General features: G+C 29.7%; 2 protein-coding genes across 4 annotated transcripts; both read left to right on the forward strand.

Moving 5' to 3' along the window:
• Positions 1–6,897: 6,897 nt before the first annotated feature.
• LOC119678589 (protein ABHD11-like) lies at positions 6,898–12,560 on the forward strand. 3 transcript variants are annotated; one of them, XM_038090501.1, is made up of 3 exons: positions 6,898–6,988; positions 11,357–12,354; positions 12,500–12,560. In XM_038090501.1, the coding sequence occupies exons 1-2, from the start codon at positions 6,986–6,988 to the stop codon at positions 12,218–12,220; spliced, it is 867 nt and encodes a 288-aa protein (XP_037946429.1). In that variant the 5' UTR covers positions 6,898–6,985; the 3' UTR covers positions 12,221–12,354; positions 12,500–12,560. The 3 variants fall into 3 exon arrangements, with proteins under 3 accessions (XP_037946429.1, XP_037946430.1, XP_037946428.1); XM_038090502.1 differs by lacking the exon at positions 6,898–6,988 and having other exon boundaries at positions 11,283–11,402; positions 11,434–12,354; XM_038090500.1 differs by lacking the exon at positions 6,898–6,988 and having other exon boundaries at positions 11,283–12,354.
• LOC119678588 (protein ABHD11-like) lies at positions 7,045–10,283 on the forward strand. Its single transcript, XM_038090499.1, has 2 exons — positions 7,045–7,124; positions 9,395–10,283. The coding sequence occupies exon 2, from the start codon at positions 9,397–9,399 to the stop codon at positions 10,273–10,275; it is 879 nt and encodes a 292-aa protein (XP_037946427.1). The 5' UTR covers positions 7,045–7,124; positions 9,395–9,396; the 3' UTR covers positions 10,276–10,283.
• Positions 12,561–12,780: the final 220 nt, after the last annotated feature.

The raw sequence follows: 12,780 nt of genomic DNA on the forward strand, positions 1-12,780 counted from the left end.
TTTAAAGGTATTTAATAATAGAAGGAAGACATAATTGAAGGCGTGGCGTGACCTTGCAGATATTTTATTAACCACTATAAAATATCTCTTACTCTGTTCAAACAGTTAGCCTACCGATATTAATTATTAATTAGTAATTGAATAATACTTATGGTGGGACGTTGAGACAGCGCACCGTCCAACAAGTGGCCCCACTGAAGTGAAGGATTAGCCGAAGTAGATCAAGAATTGAATAAAATTGAATAGAATAAAAATGTAATAATTATTGAACGGACTAATTGGGCATTTAATTAAAAACTAATATTTTTTATTTAGATTTAAAATAATTATATTTTATTAAAGTGATATTCCGATATTTCGTTTACCTTCAGATTTAAAAATAAAACTGACACAGTCACAGATGTCTTCTTCAACATACAAAATTGTGGAAAACTTTTTATTAGAAGTGCTAAGTTATATCTGAACCCATATACACAAACAATTGTTTGTCCATTTCCAAGGTCTGAGTTATTAACCTAGCATAACGCATTGATTGACTGGAAGAAACACGCAATCCATTATTCAGTTATAAATTGTAAAAATTTCATATATATGCAGCTATCTAGATATAGTAATATTATTACAATATATCAACTATTTTTTATTGGAACTGGTAAGATATAGCTAAACCCCTAAACACCTTGCCAGTTTGTTAGTTTTCTAGATCTTATTAGCCATTAGCATTACGTATCATTCTTAATCCATTCCATTAAGTATCAAAGCATTGGAGATGTTGAAAAATAGATTCTATTTAAACCGGATGACAGATTTAGCCATCGTTTTAAATGTTAGCAAAAACTTGCCTAAATCTATACATTTTGAAACCATTAGAACTGACTTTACTCGTTTAGGTAGTTAAGTGTCTATGTAACTCTAATTTTATAAAAACTTTAAATTTAGTTTAAAATTTATTTTTTATTAGAAAATCAAATTAAATTTTTTTTGCCAAAGTCATTATATGACTGTATTTTCTGAAATTTTTATTATAATGAATAAAATAATAAGAAAAAAATTATTTGTGTTAAAAGAAACATTATTATATTTTTTAATTTCTTTTTACAATTTTTATTTTTCTCTCATAATTTTTTCTAATTTTTCAATTAATTTTCATCACTTCAAAAGAATTTTGCTCAGAAAACATGGTGTAAATCGATTTGTGTAGTTTGCTTAATAATATAAAAAATCTCCTTTACCGCTTTCACATTTTTATGAAATATTTATTTAGCGTAATTATTTCAAATATAATTTTTTAATATTTGAACAACTTCGCTCATAATTTTTACAGCGAACAGCATGTCCTCTGGAATATCCTGCCGAGTATTTGCAAGAAGTTTATATATGTAAGATTATATGTCATAATTTTTGTACGTGATGAAGAAAAAATTTCTGATTATATCCTGCGGTGTTATGCTTGAATCAAAGGACTTTTGAGTAAAAAATACAAATAAAAATAATGACAATTTTATTTCAATGAATTTTACTAAAATTAATGAAGAAAAAATATATTTCATTTGGAATTAGTTAATTGAATTTCTTTATATTAGATTTTATTAATACTAAGTCGATTTTTTTTATAAAAAATAAAAATTAAATCATTAACAGTTTAATAAAAAGGAGATATATCCAATTCATAGCAAATGGTGACAGAGCATATATATTATAGGAAAATTCATTTAATGACGATTTTGTATGTGCTTTAGAAAGGTACTTTTTTTTTATTTTTTATATTAAGTGTTATGAAAATGGACTAATGTGTTTGCATACTGATCCATTTTATATCTGTGTTTAGCCATTTTTTTATGTCCAATGTGTACTAAATAGTTTTATGTTTCTTCTTCAGACAAAATGAAAGAATTCAACATCAGTTAATGTATTTTAAAAATCATCATACTGTAGAGTTTATAGTCCATAGTCAAGAAAGCCATATTGGATATACGATCTTGTGAAATCAAACAGAAAATATTACTTGTGTGTTAATATCTAACAGTCCGGAATTAAATTTAGAGTGAATCCATGTTATATATACCAATAGAATATACAATTAGAAATCATATCTTATGCACTGAAATAAGATATAATATAGACATAAAAATATTAACAATTGTTACAATATTATATCAAATCACTATTAATGTATGTGTGCATTAAAGACCAGAAATCATTGCTACTTCAATAGATCTATGGTACCTATAACTTTGCATAATAATACACATAACATAATGTGCTACAATATTTTAAGCATATTAAGGTTACTTATAACTAAACACTACCCAAACCAATAGTTTAATATTTGAAATTCACATATATATTTCATATACATACATATAATCACATACAGACAATAATTTTGAATTCCTTACATTGAAACTATTGTATTAGTCTTAAATCAAATATGTCTTAAGTCTACATTCGAACATATCTATAGTTTGAGATACCATTAAGGACGTAGATATATATAAAAAAATTTAAGATTCGAGTGGCTTCTACTGCTTTCTTTTGATTATGATTATGATATGTAGTATTCGCTTTTATCGTAAAATGAATCATTGCATTAGCCGATCTATCTTATGATAATTATATCTCCTAATAATACTTATCCCCTGAACTAGTTTAAATACCGGTTTAGCTCATGACAATCTTATCTTCTAATAATACTTTTATCCTGAACTGGCTTAAATACCCGGTTTAGCTCATGATAATTATATCTCCTAATAATACTTTTATCCTGAACTGGTTTAAATATCCGGTTTAGTTCACGATAATTATATCCCCATTTAATACTTTTTTCTAAACTGCCTTATATACTTTGTTTAATTCATGGTAATTATATCTTCTAATAATACTTTTTGCCTGGACTGGCTTAAATACCCGGTTTAGCTCATGACAATTATATCTCCTAATAATACTTTTATCCTGAACTGGCTTAAATACCCGGTTTAGCTCATGATAATTATATCTCCTAATAATACTTTTCTCCTGAACTGGCTTAAATACCCGGTTTAGCTTATCATCATTGTATCTTCCTTAAATATTTTTCTCTTGAACCGGCTTTAATATGCTTCGAGACATATTTGTTTCTAATATAGGAAGACCTGTTAGTCTTACTTTTTGTCAGTTATCAAATCTTACTGTCGCTGCTTCTCGCCATGCTACTTTACACATTTATTTCCTTATTTTGGTTTTTCTAGTTATAATTTTTGAAAGCATAAGATTCTTTTAAAACAATTAAAACTTACATTAACTAGTTGGAATCTATCTCTTATAGTCGTTTCAACGTTCTGCATTTTAGTTAAGCGCAAATCAAAGTATTTAAAGGTTTTAACATCTTCACAGCTTGCTAGTTTAAAGCTCAACTTAAAGCAATTGCTTTCTATTACTCCACTAATCTTCTTCACCACAATACTTAAGCAGTTATAAGACGTGTAAACACCTTCTTTAATTCAATTAAGAGACATATTAGGATTACAAATACTGATATGAGTCTCTTTGAACCATTTAGTCATGTAAATTGTATATATTTTCCTTTGTAAGGATATCAGATTATATTGCTGTTTTACTGTTACACTTAACTTGCTATGAACTTTTCTAAAATCCTAACGGAAGCCTTTATTTGCTTTGATATTCGATATGCACATCTCATGTATTATCCATCACTTTTCAGTTCTAGATAAGAATTAAAATTTTCAATTGTTAGAGAACTTAGATTCTTTTTTCATTCGATTTTCCCTGTTTGATATTACAATTGGTTGATTAAATTTTTGTATTCATTCGCTGCTCATCCTGCGGCTACAAACGGGTTAAAAAAATAGATAAAAAAATAAATAATAAATAGAATACAATGTAAAAGTATGCAGTTATATGAAAAAAGCATTTCACATAAAAAAGTTATTTACATTTTCACATACAAATACAAATGAAAATATACGCTCACTTGCTTGCAATACATAAAAAAATGATACATATTTGATAGTTTTTTAAGTTGCCACAAAACATAAACACACAGAAACACACAGACACACACATACACATACATACACACTAACAACCATAAATCCTTTTGGCCAGGACTGCGGCGCCTTTCAGGTGAGCATTTAAATGCGCTTTTTCCATGCTCATTCATGCATTTTTAGCCTGAAAGTGCGCTGCATAAAAAGGTAACTAAAACGTTACATCTCAGTGGCCAAAAAACCGAAAACTACACTGTGAAAAAAAACTTACATAAAACTCAAAAAAAGTTGAAAAAATAGAAACGCTTGCAGTACAAAATTTTGTAAAAATCTTCATGGAAAAAATTGTTACAAAAGTAGCATCAAAGTGGAAAATAAAATTTATTCAGTTGGGCATACATAAACCAAAAATACAAAAGCGAGCACTGCCCGTACATCCGCGAAATTTGTATCTATGTAGGTACATAGTTACAGATATAAACAGAAGAGCCAAAATTCAGTTATTCAATTTGTACGTTTGTACGTTCAAAAAGAAAAAGATCAGCGATCCTGAATTTGGAAACCTTGGTGTGATTAAAAATAGAAACCAACCTGTGATTAGAAAAAAATGTGCTAGTAGGATTGTAATTGTAAATATTAGACGAGCCTTATATGTATGTATTGCAGCATACAAAGATTGAATTCAAAATTAATTCTAAAGCTCAATTTCAATGTTCAATGCTAAACCTAAAAAACATTGTACTGCATACTAATACATAGATACAATTGAATCTTTGGACTTCACATATTAATTTTTTTTTATTTAATAAATTTTTTTCTAAGTACAAGTTATGTACTTTACTTTGGACAGAAAACTGTATACCCATAAGCAACTATCTTATGATATGTGTACCTATATACAAAATACTAAGATATCTTAACAGATAGAAGGTAATGTTTCGTCAACTAGCTCTTAAAAACTTACAAATATGACTTATAACTCATAAATAAATAGACAAACACAAATTAGCATACACTCACTAAACTCTTGACAGCGTTTTTGAAATGTATCTATAGATGGAGTAGTCACCGGATTATTCGCATTCGCATACAATTATCATATGTTGCAGTATAAGTTTTTTGTGACCTTGAGAGAAACCGCATTCTAAACAGAAAAAAATATGTAATACACATTATTATAATTATTATCTAATATTATAATAAAAATACAGATAAAGATAAATAGATAATAGCTATTATCTATTCTTATCTATTATTAGATGTTATTGTAAGTTATCGGTACTGGTGCTACACTTCAAGTAATTGTCACGCTAAAGAGCTGTTGCTTTCATTTAACTGCAATAGACTACCCATGTTTAGTGTAATCGAACTGAGGTTGTGGAAGGGTTATCTGAGGGGTCTTTGTTTATTGCTTAAAAGCGGATAAGGCCATTACTCAAATTTTTGCGACTGTTCAGCTGTGATGTAGGTGAAGAGGAAACTCTACGATCAGAAGTAGAGTCTATTCTCGTCTGAAATTATGATGTCTGCATCAACTGATATTTTGACTTTCATTCGAACGAAATAGTATTTTTCATATAATCAAGTTCAGTTAGTAGGACAAAGCATTGTAGCAAGGTTCTGCTCTCCGTGCACCAGTATCCGTTATATTCTATTCTACTATATTTTCTATTCTATGTTTTCCTATTTTTCTATTCTATTCTATTATATTTCCATTTATTGTAGGTTGTTTACCTAAGTCTCTTCAGACTTACATAAATGCATATTATTAATATATGCTGATATATATATTTTGATTTTTTAACAATTTTTCACAACATACATCCTGAATATTTGCGATATTAAATTCCTGGTTCTTTTTACATGTCCTCGTCTATGAAATTATGTATGTTCAAATTTAGCAGATCTACTAATATGTAGCATCTCTAAGACCTTATAAAGTTATATAACTTAACTGGAAATGAAAGGTGAAAATGAAATTGAATAATACTTCTTGAATAGCAACTGGATTATATCCAACACTTGCTTAAATTCTGCCATAAGTGTTTCTTTAACAACCGTATGTTTCTTTGAGATAATTCCTGATATTTTATGGCTACGTAGCTGGCAATAGCCCAGGAGTCACACGAAGAAGAAATGTATTCAGAGTATCACGTTCCTTACCGAACGGTCCATTAGTGATGAATTGAATGATCTTCGTGACCAATTCTCTCCATCAATGTGTAAAACTACTCTTTCTAAAATATCTCGAGCAAATATCTCATAATAGTTAAATCGTATATCTTTTACTTTAATTGTACTTAAAAAAATATTAAATAATTAAAAAAATATTATAATATTAAATAATTATGTTAATGTGTGTAACAAATTTGTCATATATCTTCGTCATGATATTGATCTATCATTTCTTGAGACCAAATGGCAATCCATAAATTAACTTTTTTGACAGTAACTTGTAGGTTAATACTATTTTACTGTCAAAGATGTGCCGGTTTTGTTTGTTGGCACAATAAGAAAAAAGCTTACAGTTTCTGCAGTAAGTTTTCACAATTTCAAAACATTAGTGTTGGATGATAACATTACGTGACATACATTTTTGAAATACGACTGCCAAATCAGAACTACGGAACAGATTACTCGTTTTATGGGAATTGATCCAAAAAAATAAATAAATTGTGTTGAAGATATTTAAACAGGTTGTATATCAAAACAAAATATTTTTAAATATATTTCTATTTCATTTAACGTACATTACATTATATATAGTTTCTTTTATATAAAATTCTTTTATAATAAAATTATGATACTAACTGCATAGCTTATTCTGTATTTTCTCTTTCAAATAATTAAAATCAATTTTTTTATTATATATAATATTCTTGTTTTATTTTAATCAATTTTAGTATTTTGTTTTTTCAAATCAAAAATTTAAAATGATATCAGTTGAACATTTTTGAAAAAATCGTGACTTTGGCAACTCTAAAAACTTTGACATTTAAATGGTGAGCGAATTTCAGATTTTTGTGTGCTCTCATATTTTTGTGAGATTTTGCACGTCAGTATTCGATTTGGGGCATGTCAGCTGTGTGTTGTTTACGTTCTGATTCTATACTCCGTGGGCATTCTAAAAGAAATTCAGTGAGATATATTGATTTTTTCATATAATAAAATAAAGCTTATTTCACCAAAATATTTAAACTATATTGAGATAAACAATCTATAAACAACTTGTGTGCGATTCGTTTTAAAAAGTGAATTAAAAACTATTTTTTTCGTTTGCGTAACTTACATGAGCCACTCATACAGCGTGGCATGTCGAATACCATCAACCGCTGCTTATTGCCAAAGCAAAAACAACTCAACATAATCAGCGCGTAGAATACTCACTCATACTTGCAATGTGCACTGATTATAGACTCAAGCAACAACAATAAATTTAATTTTATATACACTAAAGAAAAAATCCAACCAAAAATTAAAAAAAAAAATTTGACAGCAACAATAAAAATAATTTCCTTATTTAAATAATTAACTTATTAGTGTTTATTTAATTTATTTTATAATTTATTGCTTTTATTTAAATAATTTTGCTGTAATAAATTTTAAGTAAAATCTACAGTAATGATTTTATAAAATGTTTTCAACAAAGCTGCTTTATACGCAGCCATTAAAAAAATATGTACGAAATTTTAAATCAAATTTAAGACCAGTAAAAATGGCCTATAATGTCTACGAAGGACCTAATACTGACAAAACTTTACCACCATTGATCGTAATGCATGGACTTTTCGGTTCAAAACAAAACTGGAGGGGTATATGTCGCGAACTACAAACGAAAATCAAACAGCGAATTTACGCCGTCGATGCGAGAAATCACGGCGAAAGCCCACATACAAATGAACATAGTTCAGCAAATATGGCTGAAGATGTGGTGAAATTTATACGTCAAGAGGGTTACGCAAAAGCTTCAGTGATGGGACACAGTATGGGTGGGAGAGCGATGATGTACTTAGCTCTACAACATCCCGATTTAGTAGAACGTGGAGTTATCATTGACATATCACCGCTTTCAGTGCCTCATAGTGTATTTGAAATGGAGGCTTTAATGCTGGCTATGAAAAATATATCAGTATCAAAGGATTTAACTATGGCACAGGGACGAAAAATTGTTGAAAAAGAATTAATTGCTATTGATCCTGAAATTGTTCATTTTATTATGCTGAACCTTAAGAAACGTGAAAGTGGTGAATTTTATTGGGCACCTAATATAGACGCATTACTTAATAATTTACGAAAATTTTCGGAGTTTTTAGAACATGTAGATAATCTAAAGCCATTCACAAACCCAATGGTTTTTGCCTGCGGAAACAACTCAAGTTTCATGGATCCTGATAGTTGGCCAGATATTCAAAAGATTTTTCCAAATTCGAAATTACACTGGCTTGACACTGGTCATATGATACACATAGAGCAGCCAGTGAAGTTTGTGAATATAGTGGCAGAATTTCTAAATCAAAAAATTTAAAGACAATATATATTTTATTTAATTTTCAAACAATTTAGAATAATAACAAAATTTGTTAAAATAAATTATTTCGTGGAATAATCAGTTTGGGTAATAGTAAATATGAGCTTAGGCAAATCATCAGTTTTTAGTTAATATAAATAATTTATCTAAAAAAATGTAATAGTCTAAAAAAATATAATTTAAATCTATTTTTTGGTTTATATAACTAATGTGCCATAACGTGGCGTGGTAAATGTCCACAAAACGATTATCAAATCAAAGTCAAGTCAGACTTAACTGTGTTTTCTTGGGAGCGCATATGTATATATGCTTGATTCTTATGTAAGGGAAAACACTTTATAGCACAAAAGAGTATAGAAAAAAATGCCCATTAAAATGTTTAAATTTCTTACTTTTTTTTTCTACCAAAAGTTGTCAATAATTTTCCAATACATTTTTAAGAATGAAATGTGTGTTGCCTTTTAAGCGAATATAAAAATGCGAATTCGCTCCAAAAAAACACAGTTTTTATCAGTAAGTAATAATGAATTCACACGCGAGTTTTGTTTGTAATTTTAGCTGTCATGCTTGTAATTTTAGCTTTTCAATTGTTGTTGTTTTCAATGCAAAATCAAAATTTTTGACAGCTAAAATTACAAAGAAAACTCTCGTATGAATTCAGCATAAACTGCTCGCATTTGCTATTGAGTGCTCAGCCTCTCAAAATTTAAGTTCCAAACAAAGCACAAATTAAAACGTAATCCACAAAATAATTTGTTTTGAAATATCTGACAGAATAACAAAAATATTTTTTGAAACAACTTCTTACAAATTATTACGTTTTTATTACAATATAATATTAATAAACTTTGCAAATGACACTTTTATACAATGTTTTCAGCAATGCTTTTCGCAACGCAGCCACTAAAAATTTGGATTCGAAATTTTAAAACAAATTTAACACCAGTAAAATTGGCCTATAATGTCTACGAAGGAACTAATACGGACAAAACTTTACCACCATTAATCGTAATGCATGGACTTTTGGGTTCAAAACAAAATTGGAGAGGAATTTGTCGCGAATTACAAACAAAAATCAAACAGCGAATTTACGCCGTCGATGCGAGAAACCACGGCGAAAGCCCACATATCCACGCCCATAGTTCGGCAAACTTGGCTGAAGATGTGGCGGAATTTATACGTCAACAAGGTTACGCAAAAGCTTCAGTGATGGGTCACAGCATGGGTGGCAGAGCGATGATGTATTTAGCTCTACAACATCCCGATTTAGTAGAACGTGGAATTATCATTGACATATCACCGATTTCAGTGCCACGTGGTATTAGTGACATGGAAAATATATTGCTTGCCATGAAAAATATATCAGTACCAAAAGAATTATCTATGGCACACGGACGAAGAATGGCTGAAAAAGAGTTAAAAACTTCTATAGATCCCGATACTGTTAGTTTTATTATACTTAACTTCAAAAAACGTAAAACTGGCGAATTTTATTGGGCATGTAATGTAGACGCATTACTTCATAATTTACGAAAGTTTTCCGAATTTATGGAACATATAGATCAGAAGCCATTCACAAAACCAATGCTTTTTGCCTGCGGAAAAGATTCAGCGTTCATGGATCCTGGAAGCTGGCCAGAAATTAAAAAAATATTTCCGAATTCGGAGTTAGATTGGCTTGACTCTGGTCATATGGTGCACATTGAACAGCCCGTGAAGTTTGTGACTATAGTTGGACAATTTCTAAATAAACCAATTTAAAAACAAAATTGTATTTTTTTTTTTAAGAATTTTAAATGACAACGTTTACGTTTACATTACATTTTTAGTGTTAATATTTGATTCAATCATTAGCTTGGGCAATGGAATACACTATGTTGGCTAATGCGTATGGTTCGTGTTTAAGTGAATTTTAAAAATATAATACTTCTACTTATAGTACTAATAATACTAATATTTCTTCAATTTTATGATTGCAAGTATACTCTATTACCTTGGAGACTTAACCTATTTTCTTCTTGTGAAATAGTCTCATTACAGCCTCAGATGTATTTGCTTCTTGTTATGAAATTTCCAATTTCTTCTCCGAGTTTTAGAAGGGTCTTCATATGCATTTCGTTTTTCCTGTGATCACTGCTGAGGCTAACATCCTTATCTCAGAAGGTTCTGCCAACAAAAAATTGAAGAGTTCTGGACCATTTTTTTAGCCAATCGGGGTACATATAAAAATCATTAAAAACCCTAGGAAAAGCTGCCCTTTTGCTCCGTGTCGGATAACTTAATTAATATGGAGCTTGAAGTTTGTAGAACGTTAATGGCATAATTCCTTAAGAAATCGAGTTGTAAATATTTTTAGAACTGAGTTATTCAGTCATTGCATACTTGGAAGCCCTTGGTGATTATTTCAAATATTTTATTTTTAGTGCTGTAGTATCTATCTCTGTTTCTGTATGTTTTCAATAAGAAAGCGCAATTTTCTACTTGTATAGTGATATATTCAAATAAATCATAATCTATTTTTAAAAATTGTCTTGTTTTCAATGTAAGGTGTATTACTTTTCTGGGCTATCGTCATAGCGGTCTATGCCTTTTAAAAAAAATGTCTAAAATCTCAAATCCAACATGAATATTATAGAATCAGATATAAGTATACATATTGGAGACTGAAACAGGATTAGTACGTTATAAAGATAGTTTAATTTTAAATTAATTTTTTTTTTAAATATTTGACAGTAATGTAAAAAAAAATTTTTTTAATAACCATAATTTTTAATTTTCTATTTCTGCTGTCGATATAAAACACGACTTTTGAATATATTTTCTATAATGCTCCTCAATGCAGCCATTAAAAATATGCACTCGAAATTTTAAATCAAATTTAACACCAGTAAAAATGGCCTATAATGTCTACGAAGGACCTAATACTGACAAAACTTTGCCACCATTGGTCGTGATGCACGGACTTTTCGGTTCAAAACAAAACTGGATGTTAGTATGTAAAAAGCTGCAAATCAAAATTAAACAGCGAATTTACGCCGTTGATGCCAGAAACCACGGCGAAAGTCCACACATAAATGAACATAGTGCGGCGAATATGGCAGAAGATGTGGCGGAATTTATACGTCAAGAAGGTTACGCAAGAGCTTCAGTAATGGGACACAGTATGGGTGGCAGAGCAATGATGTACTTAGCTCTACAACGTCCCGATTTAGTGGAACGTGGAGTTATCATTGACATATCTCCACTTTCAATGCCTTCCAGTCTACCTGAGTTAGAAAGCTTAATGCTTACCATGAAAAATATATCAATACCGAAAGATTTATCTATAGCACAGGGACGAAGAATGGCTGAAAAGGACTTACAAGCTATAATAAGTCCCTATACTGCTAGCTTTCTAATGCTGAATTTTAAAAAACGTGAATCTGGTGAATTTTATTGGACGTCTAATATAGACGCATTACTCAATAATTTACGAAAATTTTCGGAATTTTCAGAGCATGTAAACAATTTGAAGCCATTCCCAAGACCAATGCTTTTTGCTTGTGGCACACATTCAGCTTTCATGGATCCTGAGAGTTGGCCAGCTGTTCAAAAAATATTTCCGAACTCGAAACTAGATTGGCTGGACACTGGTCATATGGTGCACTTGGAGGAGCCAATGAGATTTGCAAATGTAGTAGCAAAATTTTTAAATACACCAGCTTAAAAGTTGGTATTAGATTGTTTTGTAGTAAAAATGGAAAGGAATGGAACAGGATTTGTCTGATTTGTCTGATTTGTCTTACAAGCAAAGTGAACACTATCCTTTCATTTGGATAATTGAAGTATTATTATGATATAGTAAGTTTTTATAAATATTTTCAACAAAAAAATAATATTAAAATTGACAGTATACACAAAAATTATAAATTTAAAATTATTATTTAAATTAATAATAAATTAATAATAATTATAATTTTTTCGGTGTCATTGCAAAAATTTTTAGTGAAATAGCGAATCATGAATTTATAAAATGTTTTCGGTTAGACTGCTTTCAACGCGGCCGTCAAAAAAATGCGTTCGAAGTTTTAAATCAGATTCAAAACCAATAAAAATGGCCTATATATTGTACGAAGGGCCTAACACAGACAAAACTTTACCACCTTTAATTGTAATGCATGGTCTTTTTGGGTCGAAACAAAACTGGAGGAGAATATGTCGCGAATTACAGCCGAAAATCAAACAGCGTATTTACTCCGTGGATGCAAGGAACCACGGCCAAAGTCC

This window comes from Teleopsis dalmanni, chromosome 2 (genome assembly GCF_002237135.1).
Source record: "Teleopsis dalmanni isolate 2A chromosome 2, ASM223713v2, whole genome shotgun sequence".
In the NCBI taxonomy this organism is placed as follows: Eukaryota; Metazoa; Arthropoda; class Insecta; order Diptera; family Diopsidae; genus Teleopsis; species Teleopsis dalmanni.

Coding starts and splice junctions, on each gene's coding strand:
- LOC119678588 (XM_038090499.1), top strand. CDS start 9,397: ATGCTTTTCGCAACGCAGCCACTAAAAATTTGGATTCGAAATTTTAAA.
- LOC119678589 (XM_038090500.1), top strand. CDS start 11,351: ATGCAGCCATTAAAAATATGCACTCGAAATTTTAAATCAAATTTAACA.